At 51.9% G+C, this 19281-nt stretch overlaps 1 protein-coding gene across 1 annotated transcript in view; it reads right to left on the bottom strand.

The window, feature by feature from the left end:
- Positions 1-6642: 6642 nt before the first annotated feature.
- The window catches only part of SLC13A2 (solute carrier family 13 member 2), a 36600-nt gene continuing 23961 nt past the window's right edge, over positions 6643-19281 (bottom strand). The window contains exons 6-12 of the mRNA XM_060268618.1: positions 16976-17098; positions 13922-14143; positions 13512-13615; positions 13271-13383; positions 11711-11872; positions 11043-11180; positions 6643-9207 (exon numbers count right to left, since the gene is read on the bottom strand). Coding sequence (XP_060124601.1) covers positions 9076-9207; positions 11043-11180; positions 11711-11872; positions 13271-13383; positions 13512-13615; positions 13922-14143; positions 16976-17098 — 994 coding nt within the window. The 3' untranslated portion in view covers positions 6643-9075. The remainder of the gene's footprint in view (positions 9208-11042; positions 11181-11710; positions 11873-13270; positions 13384-13511; positions 13616-13921; positions 14144-16975; positions 17099-19281) is intronic.

Below are 19281 nucleotides of genomic sequence, written 5' to 3'. Positions count from 1 at the left end.
GTTTGAATCCATTGCTTCGTGTCCGCTTCTCTGGAGCAGCAGAAAACAACCTTTCTTCCTCCTCCATATGACATCCTTTTATATATTTGAACATGGCTTTCATATCACCCCTTAACCTTCTCTTCTCCAGGCTAAACATACCCAGCTCCCTAAGCCGTTCCTCATAAGGCATCGTTTCCAGGCCTTTGACCATTTTGGTTGCCCTCTTCTGGACACGTTCCAGCTTGTCAGTATCCTTCTTGAACTGTGGTGCCCAGAACTGGACACAGTCCTCCAGGTGAGGTCTGACCAGAGAAGAAGACAGTGGTACTATTACTTCCCTTGATCTAGATGCTATACTCCTATTGATGCAGCCCAAATCAAATTAACACTCCTATTGATGCAGCCCAGAATTGCATTGGCTTTTTTAGCTGCTGCATCACACTGTTGACTCATGTCAAGTTTGTGGTCTACCAGGACTCCTAGATCCTTTTTACATGTAATGCTCTCAAGCCAGGTGACTGTCTCCCATCCTGTATTTGTGCCTTTCATATTTTTTTTTTTGCCCAAGTGTAGTACTTTACATCTTAAAGACCTCCAAAGAAGGAGATTCCACCACACTCCTTGGCAGCAAATTCCACTGTCGAACAGCTCTTACTGTCAGGAAGTTCTTCCTAATGTTTAGGTGGAATCTTCTTTCTTGTAGTTTGAATCCATTGCTCCGTGTCCGCTTCTCTGGAGCAGCAGACCCGGAAGAAAGTGTTCCGGAATGCAAACATTTTTCGGAAGCCGAACGTGCTCCGTTTCGAGTGCCACGCTTCCGTTTTGAGTGTTACACCGAGGTCTGTCTGTTTTTGCTATTTATTTTGTGCTTTTGGTTTTGCTGCTCTTTTGGTTTTGTGACTGCATGGAACCCAGTACACCTACTGATTGATTGATTGATTGATTGATTGTGTGTCTGCAGTACATTGATTATTGCTTTCATTTTATGGATCAATGGTCTCGTTAGATAGTAAAATTCATGTTAAATTGCTGTTTTAGAGGCTGTTTTTAAAAGTCTGGAACGGATTAATCCGTTTTGCATTACTTTCTATGGGAAAGCAGTGTGCCTTGGTTTTGGAACGCTTTGGTTTTGGAACAGACTTCCAGAACGGATTAAGTTTGAGAACCAAGGGACCACTGTACTGGAAGATTCAGAATGGACAAAAGAAAGTCCTTCTTCATGGAACATACAGGGCCACTTTCCGTTTGCCCTGCATTGTTGAGATTCCTGCATTGCAGGGGGTTGGACTAGATGGCCCTTGGGGATCTCTTCCAACTCCTTGATTCCTTCTAGCACTTTAAAGCACTTTAAAGCACCATGCCAGAGTGCTTTTTATTTTTGCCGGTCTTTAACGCTGAATCACAACTAACAGCAATGTGGGTGATCCAGGGACCGCTGTGACAAAAGGAAGGTGCTCAGAGACAGCACTTTAAAGGACAAACTTGTGCCTAGAAATGCGGCCCGGAAGGAAGTTTGGATGAGCCCATGGGACTCCCTGCCACAGGAGGCAGTGATGGCCACCAATGTAAGATGGATTTAAAAGAGGATTCTAAAAATTCACGGAGGAGGAGGAGGAGAGGGCTGTCGATGGCTCCTAGCCAGGAGGGCCCTCCAGATGTTTTGGGACTACAACTCCCATCATCCCTAGCTAACAGGACCAGTGGTCAAGGATGATGGGAATTGTAGTCCCAAAACATCTGGAGGGCCGAGTTTGCCTGTGCCCCTGTGAGGAAAGGATGCTGGACTAGGTGGGCCCCCTTTGGCCTGATCCAGCAGCAAGACTCTTCTGACGTTCTTATGGAACCTCCAGGCGCAGAGGCAGTCTATCTCGATTCCTAGGTTCTTAGGGGCATTTGGACACTGTGAGAGCAGAATGGTGAACCAGATGGACCATTGGCCTGATTCTGCTGGGCTCTTCTGATGTTTTGAGCCCCCTTCGGTTGCCCACATGGCCTCCATTTGAGTCCCAGGTGTGAGCAGGGGAGCGTGGAGGGGCTGGAGGGGGACGGTGACAGGAGGGGGCTGAGCCGCTCTTCCCCAAGAAGACAAGTGATTTATGAGTGTTCATGTTTTCCGTGGCAGGAATGAAACGGCAGGAAAAGAGAGTCGACTTTGCTCTGGGGGACACGGCACCTTCGCAGCGGCAGTGGCGGGGAGGGGGGGGGAATCCTTTTGAATTCCCTTGCAAGTCTCATCAGGACAGCCCTGTAGCAAAGCAGGGGGTGGTGGAGCAGAGTTGGGGGGGGGGAGGACCTGTGCTGTTTCTTTCTTACTCTGCCTGGGCAGGATCCAGTCCCAAGTCGTGGTCTCTATAATGCTGTCCGTTCAGAAGGTGGCATCGTGGTGGGGTCCTGGGTCCTGGGACTCACTAGGACCCCTATGGAATTCACATCTCCGAAGAAGGAAGCGTCTAGCCCAGCCTCCTGCTCTCAGCAGGGTCAGTCAGATGCCCCAAGGAGGATTTGATCACAGAGGCAGAAAGACGGCCTGCTGGGATCAGGCCAATGACCCATCTAGTCTAGCATCCTGCCTTGAGGCAGGGTATAAATATATAGAATGGTAGAATTGATCATGTGGGGCTAGAGCAGTGATGGACAACCTTTTGAGCTTGGTGTGTCAAAATTCGTCAAAAAACCAAGCATAACTCGGGTGGTGTGTCACTTCAAGAAAAAAACCCACAATTTTGCGATATTTATAGTTTAAATAACAAAAATGCATAATTGTAATATATAACTGTATTTAATGAACCAAAAACTAATTATTTAACCAAACCAAACCAAAAACCCCTTATTTATCACAAAGTGCCCAGAGTTGTTGAGCTTTTTTGGGGGAGCTGCTGACCAAACAGCACAGAAAGGCTTAAAAAACCAATCTCTGGCTACCAGCAACAACAACAACAAAAATGGATCCAGGTTTTAACAGCGGAGACAAGCTGTAGCGGAGACAAGCTGTAGGAGGAGTGGGAGAACAAATGGGGGGAAAACAACAACAACAACGTGAATGGCCCGATGGGGGCGTGTGCCAGCAGTGAGGGCTCTGCGTGTCACGTCTGACACGCGTGTCATAGGTTCGCCATCACTGGGCTAGAGCATGGGACTCTCAGGGTTGTGGGTTTCAGCCCTGCGTTGAGTGAAAGATTCCTCCATCGCAGGGGGTCAGGCTAGATGATCGTCACGGTCCCTTCCAACCCTACAATTCTATTATTTTAACCCTCTGCAATGCAGGAATCTCACCACGCCGACTCCCATACAATTGGAAACCACACCGGACTCCGCAAGCGATCACCAGGCCAACCTGGCTTGCATTTTTAACACCTGCTGTTGGGCATAATTCAAATTCCCAGATCTTGATTAAAATTCTGACATTTATTGGACCCAGGAATTCAGGGTGCCTTGCACCCCACAAATCTCGGAACATGCACATTTCTTAGATTCGTTTTTAAAATGCAGGCGGAATCGGAGGGGGGGGGTCCTCTGGCAGATCAAACCTCTTTACTCTCCTCCGAGGCAGATTTAGAGGAGCAGGACTGGGGGCAGAGACCGGGGGTGGGGGATGAGCTGCAACTATGATGCGGAATGGAAGACAAGAGGCCGAGGGGCGCCAATTTCCTTTGTTGCACAGGGGTGCTGCTGAAATTTGAGACCCCAGGGTCTGGCACTGCTCTTCCTGCAGAACATTAGGAAGAACTTTCTGAGGTTAAGATGGATTCTCGAGGTGGGATTTCTGATTTGCAGAGGGTTGGACTAGATGACCCTTGGTGACCCCGTCTACAATTCTTTGTTTGTGAGAAAGGCGTGTGATTTGCTGGAATCTTTCCCTGGATGTCTCGGGCCTCAGGTGTGCCTTGCAGGTGGGGTTAGAAAAAAAGGTCTCCTTCCATTTATGGAGCAGACTCCCCTTTGAGGAAAGGTGAAAGCATTTGGGACCCTTTAGGATGAAGGAAAGGCAAGGAGGAGGCGACATAATAGACGTTTATAAATTCATGCCTGGCATGGAGAAAGCTTTCCTCCCTCTCTCCTAACACTGGAACTGCAGGAAGATTCAGGAGAGGTAAAAGGATGTCCTTTTTCTCGCAGATCAGAGTTAAACTATGGAACTAGAGGGCTCTTGTGTTCGAATCCTGCTTGCAAGTTTCTCATTGAGGCATCTGGTCAGCCCCTGTGACTGAGGACAGGATGCTGGGCTAGATGTGTGAGGAAAGGACTAAAATAAATAACCCGCTCTCTAAGCCTGTGTTTAACAGGGGCCCGGCAGCGCTGGCAGTGGTGATTAGCACCCAATAAACGGGGGTTATTTTGGGCTCCTGGCACCGGATCAGTGCATGCCAGGCACCTGGGTACCAGTTTGGGCACCTGAGCCTTGGCTGACTCCCATTGTAAAGCGGTGTGAGTCAGCCTGCAAGCAGTTTTTATGGGTGCCTCGTCGGAACAGAGGATCAATTTGTAGGGTGCTGGGATGGGCATGAGGGTGTGAGAGAAAGACATGGCGTTTGGGGTTTTTTGACACTTGTGGTGTTTCTGGTGTGTCTGCAGTTGCATTGCACCTCAGACACAAACGCCGCTGATCCATCTACCTCAGCACTGCCTGCACTGACTGGCAGCAGCTCTCCGGGTAAGGGAGCCTTCACAGCCCTGCTTGGAAAGGCCATGGAGGATTAAATGTGGGACCTTTGGCATGCAAAGCAGGTGCTTCACCCCTAAGCTACAGCCCTTCCCTAAAAACAAAGCAAGGTTCTAGTCCTCATGGTGCTAAACAAAGGTAAACATATTTAAAGTGCTGTGAAAATGCTTTTTTAAAAAACGTTTTGAAAAATATATTGAATTTGCCATTGCCCACCATCGCCATCTAGTGTCGCATTTGTATAACGCACTTTACCACGCACTTAAAACGTTTTATTTGCAGCTGTGTGGATGGTTTAAATGGTGGAAGAGAGTTTCCTTTGCTCCTCAGTCAGATGGATGGATCCACCTAGCTCAGCACTGCCTACACTGGCTGGCAGTGGCTCTCCAAGGTTTCAAGAAAGGGACACTCCCAGCCTTCTCTGGGGATTGAACCTTCTGCATACAAAGATGCAGCCATTCCTCTAACAATAAACTAAGATTCTAGTCCTCTTGGTCTGCTTTAAATAGGAATGTAGGGAGCTGCTTTACACGGATTCAGACCAGCTCAGTATTGTCGACACTGACTGGCAGCTGCTCTCTGGGCTTTCAGACCATGGGGACATTCCACCCCTACCTGGCCATGGAGCCTGGTCCTTCTGCATGCTGGGCAAATGTTCCACCCAGCGGTGCCCAAAGTGGGCAGCAGTGGGATTGCTTAGGGGGGCAGTAAGAGGCAATTGTCCTTTTCAAACCTGCTTCTTTTGACCTCTTTCGTTTGCATTTATGATTCTGAGTTTTCACAAGGCAGCCAATTGCCAGCAATAATCACTGGATCACCTTCATCAGTTGTGTTGACTTAACTGAACTAAATAGCTTTGAACTGGATTTGGAATCAATGGGCGATAGAGGGTTCCTGTTTTGAATTTTACTGTGTTGTTACCTTCTCTAGCGGGTCGTGCTACGTAATTGCTGTTCTAAATAGCACTTTTTACGGAGTAGGGGATGAGTTTTCAGAAACAAGGGGGCAGTGTTTCTTACTTCCCTGACAGTAAGAGTTGTTCGACAGTGGAATTTGCTGCCAAGGAGTGTGGTGGAGTCTCCTTCTTTGGAGGTCTTTAAGCAGAGGCTTGACAGGCGTATGTCAAGAATGCTTTGATGGTGTTTCCTGCTCGGCAGGGGGTTGGACTGGATGGCCCTTGTGGTCCCTTCCAACTCTACGATTCTATGATTCTATGAGTGGCTGGGCAAGAGGGTTGGACTAGGACCTGGGAGGGGCCAGTGGGGGCTTTCCTAGCCCTGCCTGCAGGTTGAACCCTGGGTTCTGCATTCAAGGCAGTTGAGATTCCTGCATTGCAGGGGGGTTGGGCTGGATGACCCTTGGGGAACCCTTCCAACTCGGCAATTCCATGATTCTCCCCCCCAGCCCGTTGGGTGAGGCAGCTGGGATCCTAACGGGCAGGGGGACCCCTAGAGCCATGCCTGGGGTTTCCTCCGAGGAAGCACCTGCCTCTCTTCCCCGCATGGCATGCTCTGCAGCATCTTGCCAAATTGGTACTTGTTTTACCAGCCGCATGATAAGGATCAGGCCTGGAGCAGAGGGAGGGCAAGGGTGTGTGCCCAGGCTGTTCCCCGAGATGCTCAGAGCCGCAGTTCCCAAACGAGGCGGGTCCCCCATGCAAATCCTTCGTGGAGGGAGTCGTAAGCCTGAGACTGAAGGCAGCTGCAAAATGGGCAGCCGTGTTTGTTTAAAATTTAAAATATAGGCAGAACCAGTGCTTTTTTTCAGGGGGACACACAAGGGTATGCATACCCCTAAACATTTTGTGAATCTTTGTACTTTTGTCCATTTACTGTATTCATTTCCCCCGATTTGAACTATAAAATGATTTATTTTTTAGTCAAAATGAGAGTACCCCTAAACATTTTTTTAAAGAAAAAAAAGCACTGGAACAGCGAAAAAATATGTAAAATATAAGAACATCAGAAGATGACCATCGTTTCTGAATTTTGCAAAGTAGCTTTTTAATTTTTTTTAAAAGTGTATAAAAGTGCATGCATTTAAGGGAAACCATGTGCAAACACACATTAAATTAGGGAGGATGGCTTGGGGGGGGGGAAGAGGATGAATATATTGAACAAACCTGCCTAGTTCAGAAGAGAGGCGTACAAAATTGTGCGTGAATTTTCATGCAAACTTGCTTTAAAATCTTGCAAACTAATAAAGAAAAGGGGTGAGCTGAACTTTAAAGGATGGTCAACTCACAAACTGTGTACAAGCAAAGGATCGTGTCATGGAGGTAAGAAGGTAAGAGCTTGCTGGAGCCCACCTGCTCCAGCCTCCTGTCCTCACAGGGCCAGCCAGGAGCCGGCATGGGAAACAGGCAAACAGGATCCGAGCCCCAGAGCCCTCTCCCCTCCTTTGGCTTCCAGCAACTGGGAGTCAGAAGCTTCGCTGCCTCCAAATGGGGAGTCCGAGGAGCAGAGCCATCCATAGCCCTCTCCATCCATGAATCTGCCCCATCCTCTTTTAAAGCTATCCGAGTTGTTGGCTGTCACTGCCTCCTGGGTGAGCGAGGTCCAGGCAGCAGTGGTGTAGTGGTTAGAGCAGGCACCCCCAAACTTCGGCCCTCCAGATGTTTTGGACTACAATTCCCATCTTCCCCGACCACTGGTCCTGTTAGCGAGGGATCATGGGAGTTGTAGGCCAAAACATCTGGAGGGCCGCAGTTTGGGATTGCCTGGGTTAGAGGGCCGGACTAGGACCTGAGAGAGACCAGGGTTCAAATCCCCACTCGGCCACGTGGCTTCCGCTGGAAGACCGTGGGGGCCAGTCTCACAGCCTCTTCCTTTCTCAGCATAACCTCCCTCGCAGGGTTGTTGTGAGAGGAGGCAAATCACAAAGGCCACCTTGAGCTCCGTGGAGGAAAGATGGGCTATGAATGTAAGGAAATGCAGAACCATCAGTGGCGGATTGACGTAGAAGCTAAACAAGCTCTAGCTCAGGGCCCCACTCTCTCGGGGCCCCCAAAACAATTTAAAGGGGGGAGGGAAACCTGGATGTACATTTCCAACATATAAGATAAAAAACAAATAAAATAAAGCCCACATACAACAACAGTGTTTTGTGTTGTGTAGGCTCCTATGGTGTAAGTCATGGGCCCCGCCTGCTAGCCTGCTCCCCAAATATCACTGGTTTTCTCCTTTCTATATATAGGGTGCCTACATTCTGCATGGACTGGTTGCATGGCAACATGGGCAAATGGCTTGAGATACCTATTAGGTTCACAAATTACCATATAGCATCTATTCAACACAAAAAACAGCAACACTTTTGTTGTTGACAAAGCACAGCTGGACATATAAAGGGCCCCATTCCCTTCAGGAGCTTAGAGCCTCATCAAACCTAAATCCGGCCCTGATAACCATAGATAAGAACTAGTGCCAGAGCTTGCTTTTTTCTTCTTCCCTCCGGACACTCTTTCCTTCTGTGTCGTGTCTGTAAAACTTGAGCTCAGAGGCTGTTATCACTGATATTTGTGAGGTACTATGGATTATTATTATTTGGCTGAAGTGAGATAAAAGTGCTTTAAGTAGACTCTGTGTATGTGTGTGACTGTGTGTGATCCACGGACCCCCTTAAACTCAGCAGAACAATCACAATACAGTTTTGGCCCACACTTTTATTGCACAAAAGAGCTGTTGTGTTTTTCCCAGGGGCCTGGAAGCCCGACCTCCTTGGAAGCTGGCAGGCACCAATAGGCACGATGACCAGGGTGCCCAGCGACTGGTGGGGTCACAAGGAGGTTGGGGGGGGTCTTGGCTCTGCCTGTCCGCTGTTGTGGCTCACACAGAACTACTCCGCAGCAACAGCGGCACAAAGACACACCCAGACACCCTGGCACTCTGCGCCTGATGAAATTGTCCTGCATTGCAGGGGTTGGACTAAATGACCCTTGGGGGGTCCCTCTCTAATCCACAATTCCATGACCCCAGGAGGGGGCGGGCTCCCCTTCTCTGGAGGCTTTTAAACAGAAGTTGGACGGGCGCCTGCCAGGGATTCTTGAGAAGTAATTCCTGGATTGCAGGGGGCTGGACTGGATGGCCCCTGGGTGTCCCTCCCAACTTTATGATTCTGTGGTGTGTTGCCCAGGGAAGATGGTGCTGGGTGGAGGGGGCCATTTCTTTTCTGCCCCACAATGCTGCGTCTGTGAGGTGAGCTGCCCCACTGCTAAGCCCCACACGGATGCCTGGAGGGAGCTTCCAGCTACAACTGGGGCAGAAGAAATCCCAGTGAGGGAGGAAGGGGAGCCCCGTCCACAGTTGCCGCTGCCGGCCTGGGAAGGCTGAGTTTGCACCTCAATGGCCCCCCAAGCGAGCCGGTCCCTCAGCAGAGCATAGCAGTTGCCACACGAGGATCCGAAGCGCATTTGAGAGAGAGTCTTGTCCCCGGGCTCAGCATTGACCTGCGGTGCCGTTTGCCCAGTTTGGGAAATTGTGGAGGTCAAAGAGGGGGAAGCCCCAGGTGTTGATGGCCAGGGTGATGGTCAAGACCCCCAGTAAGTTCAGCATGCAGCCAGCTTTGACCTGGGGACACAAGGAGAGGAGATCAGGATGCCAGAAGAGGCCGCAGAGTGAGTCAGACAGATCCTATAATAATAATAATAATAATAATAATAATAATAATAATAATAATAATAATAATAATTTATTATTTATACCCCGCCCATCTGGCCGGGTTCCCCCAGCCACTCTGGGCGGCTTCCAACAAAACAGAAATTCTAAAATACAGAAATCCATCAAACATTAAAATACAGAAATCCATCAAACATTAAAAGCTTCCCTAAACAGGGCTGCCTTGAGATGCCTTCTAAAGGTCTGGTAATTGTTGTTCTCTTTGACCTCTGGTGGGAGGGCATTCCACAGGGTGGGTGCCACTACCGAGAAGGCCCTCTGCCTGGTTCCCTGTAACTTGGCTTCTCGTAGTGAGGGAACCGCCAGAAGGCCCTCGGAGCTGGACCTCAGTGTCCGGGCAGAACGATGGGGGTGGAGACGCTCCTTCAGGTATACCGGACCGAGGCCGTTTAGGGCTTTAAAGGTCAACACCAACACTTTGAATTGTGCTCGGAAACGTACTGGGAGCCAATGTAGGTCTTTCAGGACCGGTGTTATGTGGTCTTGGCGGCCGCTCCCAGTCACCAGTCTAGCTGCCGCATTCTGGATTAGTTGTAGTTTCCGGGTCACCTTCAAAGGTAGCCCCACGTAGAGCGCATTGCAGTAGTCCAAGCGAGAGATAACTAGAGCATGCACCACTCTGGCGAGACAGTCTGCAGGCAGGTAGGGTCTCATCCTGCGTACCAGATGGAGCTGATAGACAGCTGCCCTGGACACAGAATTGACCTGTGCCTCCATGGACAGCTGTGAGTCTAAAATGACTCCCAGGCTGCGCACCTGGTCTTTCAGGGGCACAGTTACCCCATTCAGGACCAGGGAGTCCTCCACACCCACCCGCCTCCTGTCCCCCACAAACAGTACTTCTGTCTTGTCAGGATTCAATCTCAATCTGTTAGCCGCCATCCATCCTCCAACCGCCTCCAAGCACTCACACAGGACCTTCACCGCCTTCACTGGTTCTGATTTAAAAGAGAGGTAGAGCTGGGTATCATCAGCATCCTAGCTCAGTTCTGCCTACGCTGACTGGCAGCAGCTCTTCAGGGTTTCAGGGAAGGGGCCTTCTGAACCTGCTCCATAGATACTGGGGATTGAAGCATGGGCCTTCTGCATGCCAAGCAGGGGCTCTATCCCATGGAGCCTACGGCACTTCCCTCCTAAAACAAAGTTAAGACCCTAGTCCTCATGGTTGTCAATTAAAGGCTGATTTAAACAAGGACCTAGGAAGCTGCCCGAAACAGAATTGTCTACACCGTCAGGCAGAAGATTACCGGCAGGGAGTCTTTCCCAACTCTCCCTGGAGATGCTGTGCGGAACTAGACCTGGGACCTTCTGCATGCCAAGCAGGGGCTCTACCCACGGAGCTACAGCCCTTGCCCCAAGAAAGAGCAGCCATCCTAGATGTGCCTTGATATATGACTGTGCTTCCTTCCACCTTCCTCTTGGGAGGAGGATGGGGGGCAAAGCTGGAATGAGTTGGCTCCGCCTCTCGTTGGCCTTGGCTCTGCCCACTGTTGGCCGCTGCCTCCTCACCAGTCTGAATAGGCAACCGGACACCACTGCAGGCGGGGCCACTAGAGGGCGCTGCACTCGACAACCACCCATCTCTCTCTGCGCCCCCCCGCCCCCCCCCGCCCTGGGAAGCACCTGGAAGGGCAGAGCCCGAAGTGATGACACAAGCTTTGCGGGGGCTGGACTAGATGACCCCAGAGGGTCCCTTCCAACCCTACAACGGCGTGACACTCACTCACCATGTCTATGACACGCAGCTGCCCATAGGAGAAGACGATGGCGTTGGGAGGGGTGGCCACCGGGAGCATGAAGGCCAGAGAGGCGGACAGGGTGCAAGGCAACATCACGTAGAGGGGGTTGAGGCAGATGGCCTGAGCCTGGGGGTGGGGGTGGGGGGGCAACAAAAGACAGGAGGAGGTTGGGGTGTGTGTGTCTGGCTGGATTAGGCCAAAGGGGGCCCCAAGAAGCCCACAAGCAGCAGGAACTCTCCAGTTGTCCTTCCCCATTGTCTGAGATTCAGAGGTAGACTGTCCCTGGGCATGGAGGTTCTGCTATCACAAGAAACCTCCGTAAGAAGAGCTGGATCACTGTCTAGTCCTGCCTCCGTCCTTGCAGATGCCCCAATGGGAAACCCGCAAGCAGGATCCGAGCATGCGAGCACCTCTTCCTTCCTGTGTTTCTCTAGCAACTGGCATGCAGAAGCATTGTGGCCTCCAACTATGGGGGCAGAGCGCAGCCCCTGTTGGCCACCCATAGTCCTCTCCTCCTCCTCCTCCTCTGCGAAGGTCTCCAACCCTCTTTGGAACCCCTCCAAGCCGGTGGAACATAGCCGCCTCCTGGGGGAGGGAGTTCCGCAGGTCAACCCTTTTTGCTGCGCGAACGAGTCCTTCCTTTTGGCCGCGCTTACCATGGAAGCCAGGATGGGCAGGAAGAGGGTGGTGGTGGCCACATTGCTGGTGCACTCGGTGAAGACGGCAACGAGCAGGCAGAGCACAAAGGCGATGGCTGGGTGAGGGATGGTCTCTAGGGGGGTCAGCTTGCTCCCCAGCCATTTGGACAGGCCAGACGCCTGGAAGGAAAAAGGACAGGTGTGTATGTGTGTGGGGGGGGGTGTCATTGATGGTGGACCAGACAGAGGACCGCAGACCGTGGCTTCTCACGCAAACGTGGCTCCCCTACTCTGCTTCGGCTGAGATTCCTGTATGGCAGGACTAGACCCTGGAGGTCCCTTCCAACTCTCCCGTTCTATGATTTTTATTTCTTAACCACCCAACACGATAAGGTTTTGCGGTGTCTTGCAGTAATTAAAAAAAAAAACACTGCGGTGTCTTGCAGCAATTAAGAGCAACCTACAGCCCCAAGTGTAGGGTGGGCTCCTAAAATAATATTGCTGCAGCTGAGCTTCCCAGGGGGATAATAGAGCAGCCACGTCAATCATCCCTCGAATGGCAGCTCGTGCCAGTTCAGCGCTGCTTGGGCGCCCCCTAGTGCTTTGGATGAGTCATTGCCGATGTTCATCTGAGTCAAGTCACTGACCCATCTCGGTGGGACCTCGTGGGACAGTGAGAGACAGTGGCGGTGTAGTGGTTAGAGCATCAGACTAGGCACCTGGGAGAGACCAGGGTTCAAATCCCTCACTTGGCTATAAAGCTCACTGAGTGTGACCATGGGCCAGGCCCTCTCCCGCTCAGCCTAAAAAAATGTTTAGGGGTACTCTCATTTTGACTTAAGAAAATCACCATTTTATAGTTCAAATCGGGGGGGGGGATACAAGGGTACCTTGGTTTGCAACCGTTTTGGATTACAACCACGTCAAACCATGAAGCATGTGTCCCTTTTTTAAGATTAGGTAAAGGTAAAGGTAAAGGGGCCCCTGACCATCAGGTCCAGTCGTGTCCGACTCTGGGGTTGCGGCGCTCATCTCGCTCTATAGGCCGAGGGAGCCGGCGTTTGTCTGCAGACAGCTTCTGGGTCATGTGGCCAGCATGACAAAGCTGCTTCTGGCGAACCAGAGCAGCGCACGGAAACGCCGTTTACCTTCCCGCCGGAGCAATACCTATTTATCTACTTGCACTTTTTGATGTGCTTTCGAACTGCTAGGTTGGCAGGAGCTGGGACTGAGCAACGGGAGCTCACCCCGTTGCAGGGATTCGAACCGCCGACCTTCTGATCAGCAAGCCCTAGACTCTGTGGTTTAACCATCAGTGCCACCTGGATCCCTTTTTTAAGATTTCAACTCATTTTTGGGGGGGAGGCCCCATTGGCGAAAGTGTGTCTTGGGTTACAACCTGTTTTGGTTTACAACCGGACCTCCAGAACAAATTATGGTTGCAAACTAAGGTATCACTGTACAGTAAATGGACAAAAGTACAAAGGTTCACAAAATGTTTACGGGTATGCGTACCCCTGCATCTCCCCAGAAAAAAACACCAATAACAACAACAACAACAACAACAACAACAATCACCTCACTGCCTTTGGCCAAGGCAAAGCCTCCTCCCAAGAGGATGACGATGTTCCAGGGCATCTTCTGATTGACGGTTGGCCAGTCCAGGAGGGGCGGGGTCACCCGGATCTGCCCTGCAATGCAAAGGGTCTGTGAGTCCCTGGGGCTGGACTAGATGGCCTTTGGGGGTCCCTCCCACCTCTGCAATTCTGCGAACCACTTGCAGGTTAGGCGGGGGCAGCCTGCGGGCATCATTGCTCACCTCCTGGTGGGGTGCTGCTCCGGAAGCCGCATCTGGGCACCTCCGAGGGGATGAGGAACAGCAGCATCGAAATGAAGATGACCACCGTGGCATCAGTGACGTAGCTGCGGGGAAAGGATGGACACCGCAGGCGAGGGTCACAAGACGAGTCTGGCTGAGGGAGCCACTCTAGCCCAGCATTCTAGTCTCACAGCGGTCAAATGCCCCATAGAACCTGGAGGTCCAGATAGACTGCCTCTGGAGCTGGAGGTTCTACAAAAAAGAGCCTAGCTGCAAAAGGGCCCCCTCTAGCCCAGTTTCCTACTCTCTTTCCTGTGGCCAACCAGATGCCCCCGAGGGAAACCCACAAGCAGGCAGGGCATTTCTAGGCCAGGGCAGGAAGGAGCAGGGAAGGGGCGCCCCTCTCTCACCTCTTCCCGTCCTTGGTGAAGGCGGCACTCGCCCATCCCGGCATGAAGCCCGGCTCCCGGGTGAACCAGAGCAGCACCAGGATGACGAAGAGGACCAGGACGGTGATTTCGGAGAACTTCATGGGCCCCAGCGCCTGGTGCTGGTTCTTGATGATGCGGTAGGCCATCTGAGAGCCTGCCTTCTCCGAATCGTTGGTGCCGCACCCAAAGTTCTTCCGGAAGCTGGAAAGGCAGAGAGAAATAAGATGGGGTGGGTGTGTGGGTGTGGTTCCCCTGGGGGACAAAACCCATTTAAGAGGGGCCGTTCCCTGCTTCTGGGTCCAGCTCCGTCCCTAGAGACTCGGGTAGCCTCCGCGGCCAGAAGTGCCTTTGACCAAGCACAGCTCTGGCAGCAAAAAAAATTGCCGCAGTCATTTGTGCCCTGGTTCCTTTGAGATTGGATTGCTGCAATGCGCTCCATGTAGGACTCCCCTCGAGCTCGATCCGGAAATTGCATTTAGTGTGGGATGCTGCAGCATAATTGCTGATGGCCGTGAGATTTGAGATTTGCACAGGCTGCTCATCATGGACCAAGTTCAAGGTGTTACTCTTTGGGTGCAAACCCTTTTCACAACTTGGGGCAAGCTGACCTGTAAGTTCACCTGACCCCATGTACACCCATTTGGCCGCTTTGATCTGCGTTGTGATTCGGGACACATAGACCCCTGTTCCGTATTTGAAATAAATGGCCCTTTTAGTGTGGCTGCACTTTGGAACTCCTTGCCTATTGATATCCAGCAGGCGTCTTCACTGTACCTTTTTTCGGCGCCTGCTCAAGACAATTTCATTTAGACAAACCTGTCCAGATGCTTAGAAGTCCGATGCAAGTTTTAATCTGCTTTTAGTCTATTGTTACTTTCACTTATTGACAGTTTTAGGTTAATCTTGAGGTACAGTATAAATCAGGGGTGTCAAACTCAAATTCATCGGGGGACCGCATCAGCAGTTTGGTCACCCTCAAAGGGCCGGTTGTGTCTGTAGGACTATGTGTCCACTCTTTATTATCATAAATTATTGTCACTGCATTCAATTATTACTGTTTTTTGTAATAATGTAAGGTCATTCCCGCCCCCACGCGGATCACATTCCTGCGTCGTGGCGCGTGTGTGGGAGGGGATGTAAACGAGGGAAATTTGAACAAAAGGTGGGGATCGATGGCTTCCGGGGGGGGGGGGCGCTCAACTAAACCTTCGGCAGGAAGGAGAAAGCCACTGCTGGGATTAAAAGCCTGCAGATGGAAAGAGGGCTTCCCTCTCCCGCCCTGCGCACACCCAAACCCCGCTAGGCAGGATGGCACACGCTGCAACCCACCCCATGCTTTGGAGAGGGGCAGGAACATGCGGTGCAGCGCCAACTCCCTGCTTTGCTTTTGCATCCTCCCTCCTCAGCGCCAGAGTCCCTTCCCCTCGCGCTGAGGGAGGGCAGCGGATTTCCCGAGGAGGAAGGCGGCGGCAGCCCCAGCGGACGTGCATCTTCGCCTCAGAGCTGCTCTTCCCCCCACCCGCGCTGTTGTCGTCTTCGCCGCCGCCTCTCCCTACCGGGACTGCAGGCAGAGGAGGCTTGAAAACCTCCCCCCCCAAAAAAAATTCCCCTCCCACCTACTCAAACCGCGAGGCGACTCCATCTGGAGCCCTACATCACGAGGGGCTGAGAGGAGGTGGCGGCAGAGCGGGAAGAGCAGGAACCTGTGCCGTCGCCGCCGCCTCCCTCCCGGCCGCCCCCCGGGGAGCAGCTCCGCCGGAAATGAGAAGCCAAAGGGCGGCTCGGGGGTGGGGGGCAGAGCAAAAGCCAGGCACCCTCCCGAGTGTCTATGAGGAGAAAACGGGGGAAGAGGAAAGAGAAACCCGGCTCCATCAAGAGAGCGGCTGTTGCGCTTCGCCCTCAGGCTCACTCCGCGTCCCTTTCGCCCGCTCGCTCTCCCACCTCCCGGATGCAGCCGAGGAGAGGAAGGGAGGCGGCAGGCGGCAGCTCCCCAGTGCCGCCTCACTCACTCTCGGAGACAACAGCAAAGCCCGCCAAAAAAAAAAATGCAACGCTGCTCCGTCCTGGCACCAACTTTGCCGGCGGCGCCTGTAGGGCTTTCCTACCTCCTCGGCAGGCTTCCTCCTCCTCCTCCTGCATCTCACTTCCCCGTCTGGCCGCTGTGCCACCGCCTCCCTCAGCCTCATTCGAAATTGAAATTCCCTGGCCAAGGCCATCAGCGCGGCTCCAGCGCCCCGGCCTCCGCCTGCAGCCCCGCCCCCGGTTTTGACCCTCGGCCAATCGCAGGCTCCAGAACTACTGTCAGCGGCTACTGTTGGCAGCGGCTACGCGGGCCACATGACGAGGTCTGGCGGGCCGGATTAGGCCCCCGGGCCTTGTGTTTGACACCCGTGGAAATAAAGTACAGCAGAGTACAGTATAAATTTTATGAGAGCACTGATAGACTGATAGATAGAAAGATAGCCGTGAGCTGGTGTGTGGCTGGCAGAGCCTAATGTCTCTCCAACATTGAGTATAATGCCTTGTGACCAGTCTTTAAAAGAAGACCTAGCCAGCTGGGCAGAGTGGGTGTCACTGGGCCAAACATATGAACCTTAGCAGCTACCTTAGACCCGCTCACCCTTTGCTCACTTAGCCTTGCATTGTCTGCTCTGGCTGGCAGCAGCTCCCTGGGGGCCTCAGACTCACCCCCTACCCCAACCCGATTTTGGATTACAGGAAATTGCCATACATCAGCTACACTGAAAAGTCCGTAGCTGAGGGACAGAGCCCCTGTATTGCATGCAGACGGCTCAGTCCCAGGGCGGGGATGGGAGAGACTCCCTGCCTGGCAAGCCACGGCTGCCAGTCAGTGCAGGCAGCCCTGAGGTTAATGGGCTCATGGTCTGACTCTGCATAAGGCATAAGGACTAGAATTTTGCCTCTCTTTTTTCCATGCCAGTCTTGGGTGGAGAAACGGGAGTGACCCTCTTCCAGGTGGGTTTCTCCTACCCCCCACCCCCACCCCAATATCCCCCTTGGGTCTTGACTTACTCCACGCCCAGGAACATCAGCAGCAGCCAGACCCAGGAGAGGAACAGCAGGAGCACCATGGTGGGGAAGGCGAAGCTGAACCACGAGGCAAAGTTGACCACGTTGTCGTTGTCGGGGAAGAGGCTGGCGAGGAGAAAGGGGAGCCGTGAAACGCGAGCAGCGTTGGCTTGGAGGTGGGGAGGTGGGTCTGCATGTCCCCAACCCCGTGCATTTTCATTATTGCACACTTTCCCCCTCCCCACAGTGCGTGCGTTTTGTTCATTTGCAGAATCGCATTGCAAAATATGGAGGAATAAGGGAATAGTCGATTTAGAAGGGATCGCACGGGTGATCTCGTCCAATCCCTGCCATACAGGAATCACACAGTTAATAATATTGCACACTGCTTTGATACTTCATGATGGGGAAGTAGAGAAATACTTGTGGGACATGTAGAAAACACTTCTATACATGACAAAAATTGCAGCTAAACATTCCCCGACAGGCAGCTCTCTTTAACCAAACCAATACAACGAGAAGCTGAAATGGACAGGGTCTCATCCATCCCTGGTTCTGAGTCAGGGTCTTGTCCTTCTCCTTCTGAGTGTAGAATCATAGAATCCATAGCTGCCAAGTTATCCCTTTTTTTAAGGGATTTTCCATTATGCTGAATAGGCTTCCTCGCGAGAAAAGGGAAAACTTGGCAGCTATGATAGAATCATAGAGTTGGAAGAGACCACAAGGGCCATCCAGTCCAACCCCCTGCCAAGCAGGAAACACCACCAAAGCAGTCTTGACATATGCCTGTCAAGCCTCTGCTTAACGACCTCCAAAGAAGGAGACTCCACCACACTCCTTGGTAGCAAATTCCACTGCCGAACAGCTCTTACTGTCAGGAAGTTCTTCCTCATGTTTAAGTGGAATCTTCTTTCTTGAAGTTTGAATCCATTGCTCCGTGTCCGCTTCTCTGGAGCAGCAGAAAACAACCTTTCTCCCTCCTCCATATGACATCCTTTTTATATATTTGAACATGGCTATCATATCACCCCTTAACCTTCTTCTCCAGACTAAACATATCCAGCTCCCTAAGCCGTTCCTCATAAGGCATCATTTCCTGGCCTTTGACCATTTTGGTTGCCCTCCTCTGGACACGTTCCAGCTTGTCAGTATCCTTCTTGAACAGTGGTGCCCAGAACTGGACACAGTACTCCAGGTGAGGTCTGACCAGAGCAGAATACAGTGGTAGCTCAAGCAGAGAACAAATGGGGGTCATAGAACCGGAAGGAACCCCCCCAAAAAAGAGTCACCTAGTCCCCACCCCACCCCCACCTGTAATGCAGGAATCACAGCTAAACCATCGTGAGCAGGGGAGAGTTTGCTTAAAATCTGCCCAGGAAGTGTTCCATCTCGGTCGCCCTCCTCTGCCCACCTTCCAGCTTGCCAACATCCTTCCTAAATTGCGGCACCCAGAACTGGACACTGTCTTCCAGGGCTGTCCTGGCCAAGGCAGAAGAGAGCAAGGTCACGACCTCCCTAGATCTGGGCATGTGGATGCAGCCTAGAATAGCATTTTGACTGGGTTTTGGTTCACAGAATCAGTATAGAAGTGCAGACTGTGACTACAAATGTCGTCCTCCCTCTTTAATTCTAAGGCTAATGCAGAACCCTTGGGCTCCTTGATCACTGCAGATGGTGACAGCAGTCACGAAATTAAAAGACGCCTGCTTCTTGGGAGAAAAGCAATGACAAACCTAGACAGCATCTTAAAAAGCAGAGACATCACCTTGCCGACAAAGGTCCGTATAGTTAAAGCTATGGTTTTCCCAGTAGTGATGTATGGAAGTGAGAGCTGGACCATAAAGAAGGCTGATCGCCGAAGAATTGATGCTTTTGAATTACGGTGCTGGAGGAGACTCTTGAGAGTCCCATGGACTGCAAGAAGATCAAACCTCTCCATTCTGAAAGAAATCAACCCTGGGTGCTCACTGGAAGGACAGATCGTGAAGCTGAGGCTCCAATACATTGGCCACCTCAGAGAAGAATCCTTGGGAAAGTCCCTGATGTTGGGAAAGATGGAGGGCACAAGGAGAAGGGGACGACAGAGGACAAGATGGTTGGACAGTGTTCTCAAAGCTACCAACATGAGTTTGACCAAACTGCGGGAGGCAGTGGAAGACAGGAGTGCCTGGCGTCCATGGGGTCACGAAGAGTCGGACACAACTAAACGACTCAACAACAATGCAGAACCCACCAGGCTTTCCCCTGCCACCCCCTGCTTGCCATGGAAGGGGGTGGGGTGGGGAGGCGAGCTGCACTCTTCGGGGGTC

The sequence above is a fragment of the Zootoca vivipara genome, chromosome 15, assembly GCF_963506605.1.
Source record: "Zootoca vivipara chromosome 15, rZooViv1.1, whole genome shotgun sequence".
Taxonomy (NCBI): Eukaryota; Metazoa; Chordata; class Lepidosauria; order Squamata; family Lacertidae; genus Zootoca; species Zootoca vivipara.
Note: the sequence above shows the minus strand (reverse complement) of the source record. Positions and strands in the feature narration are given on the sequence as shown.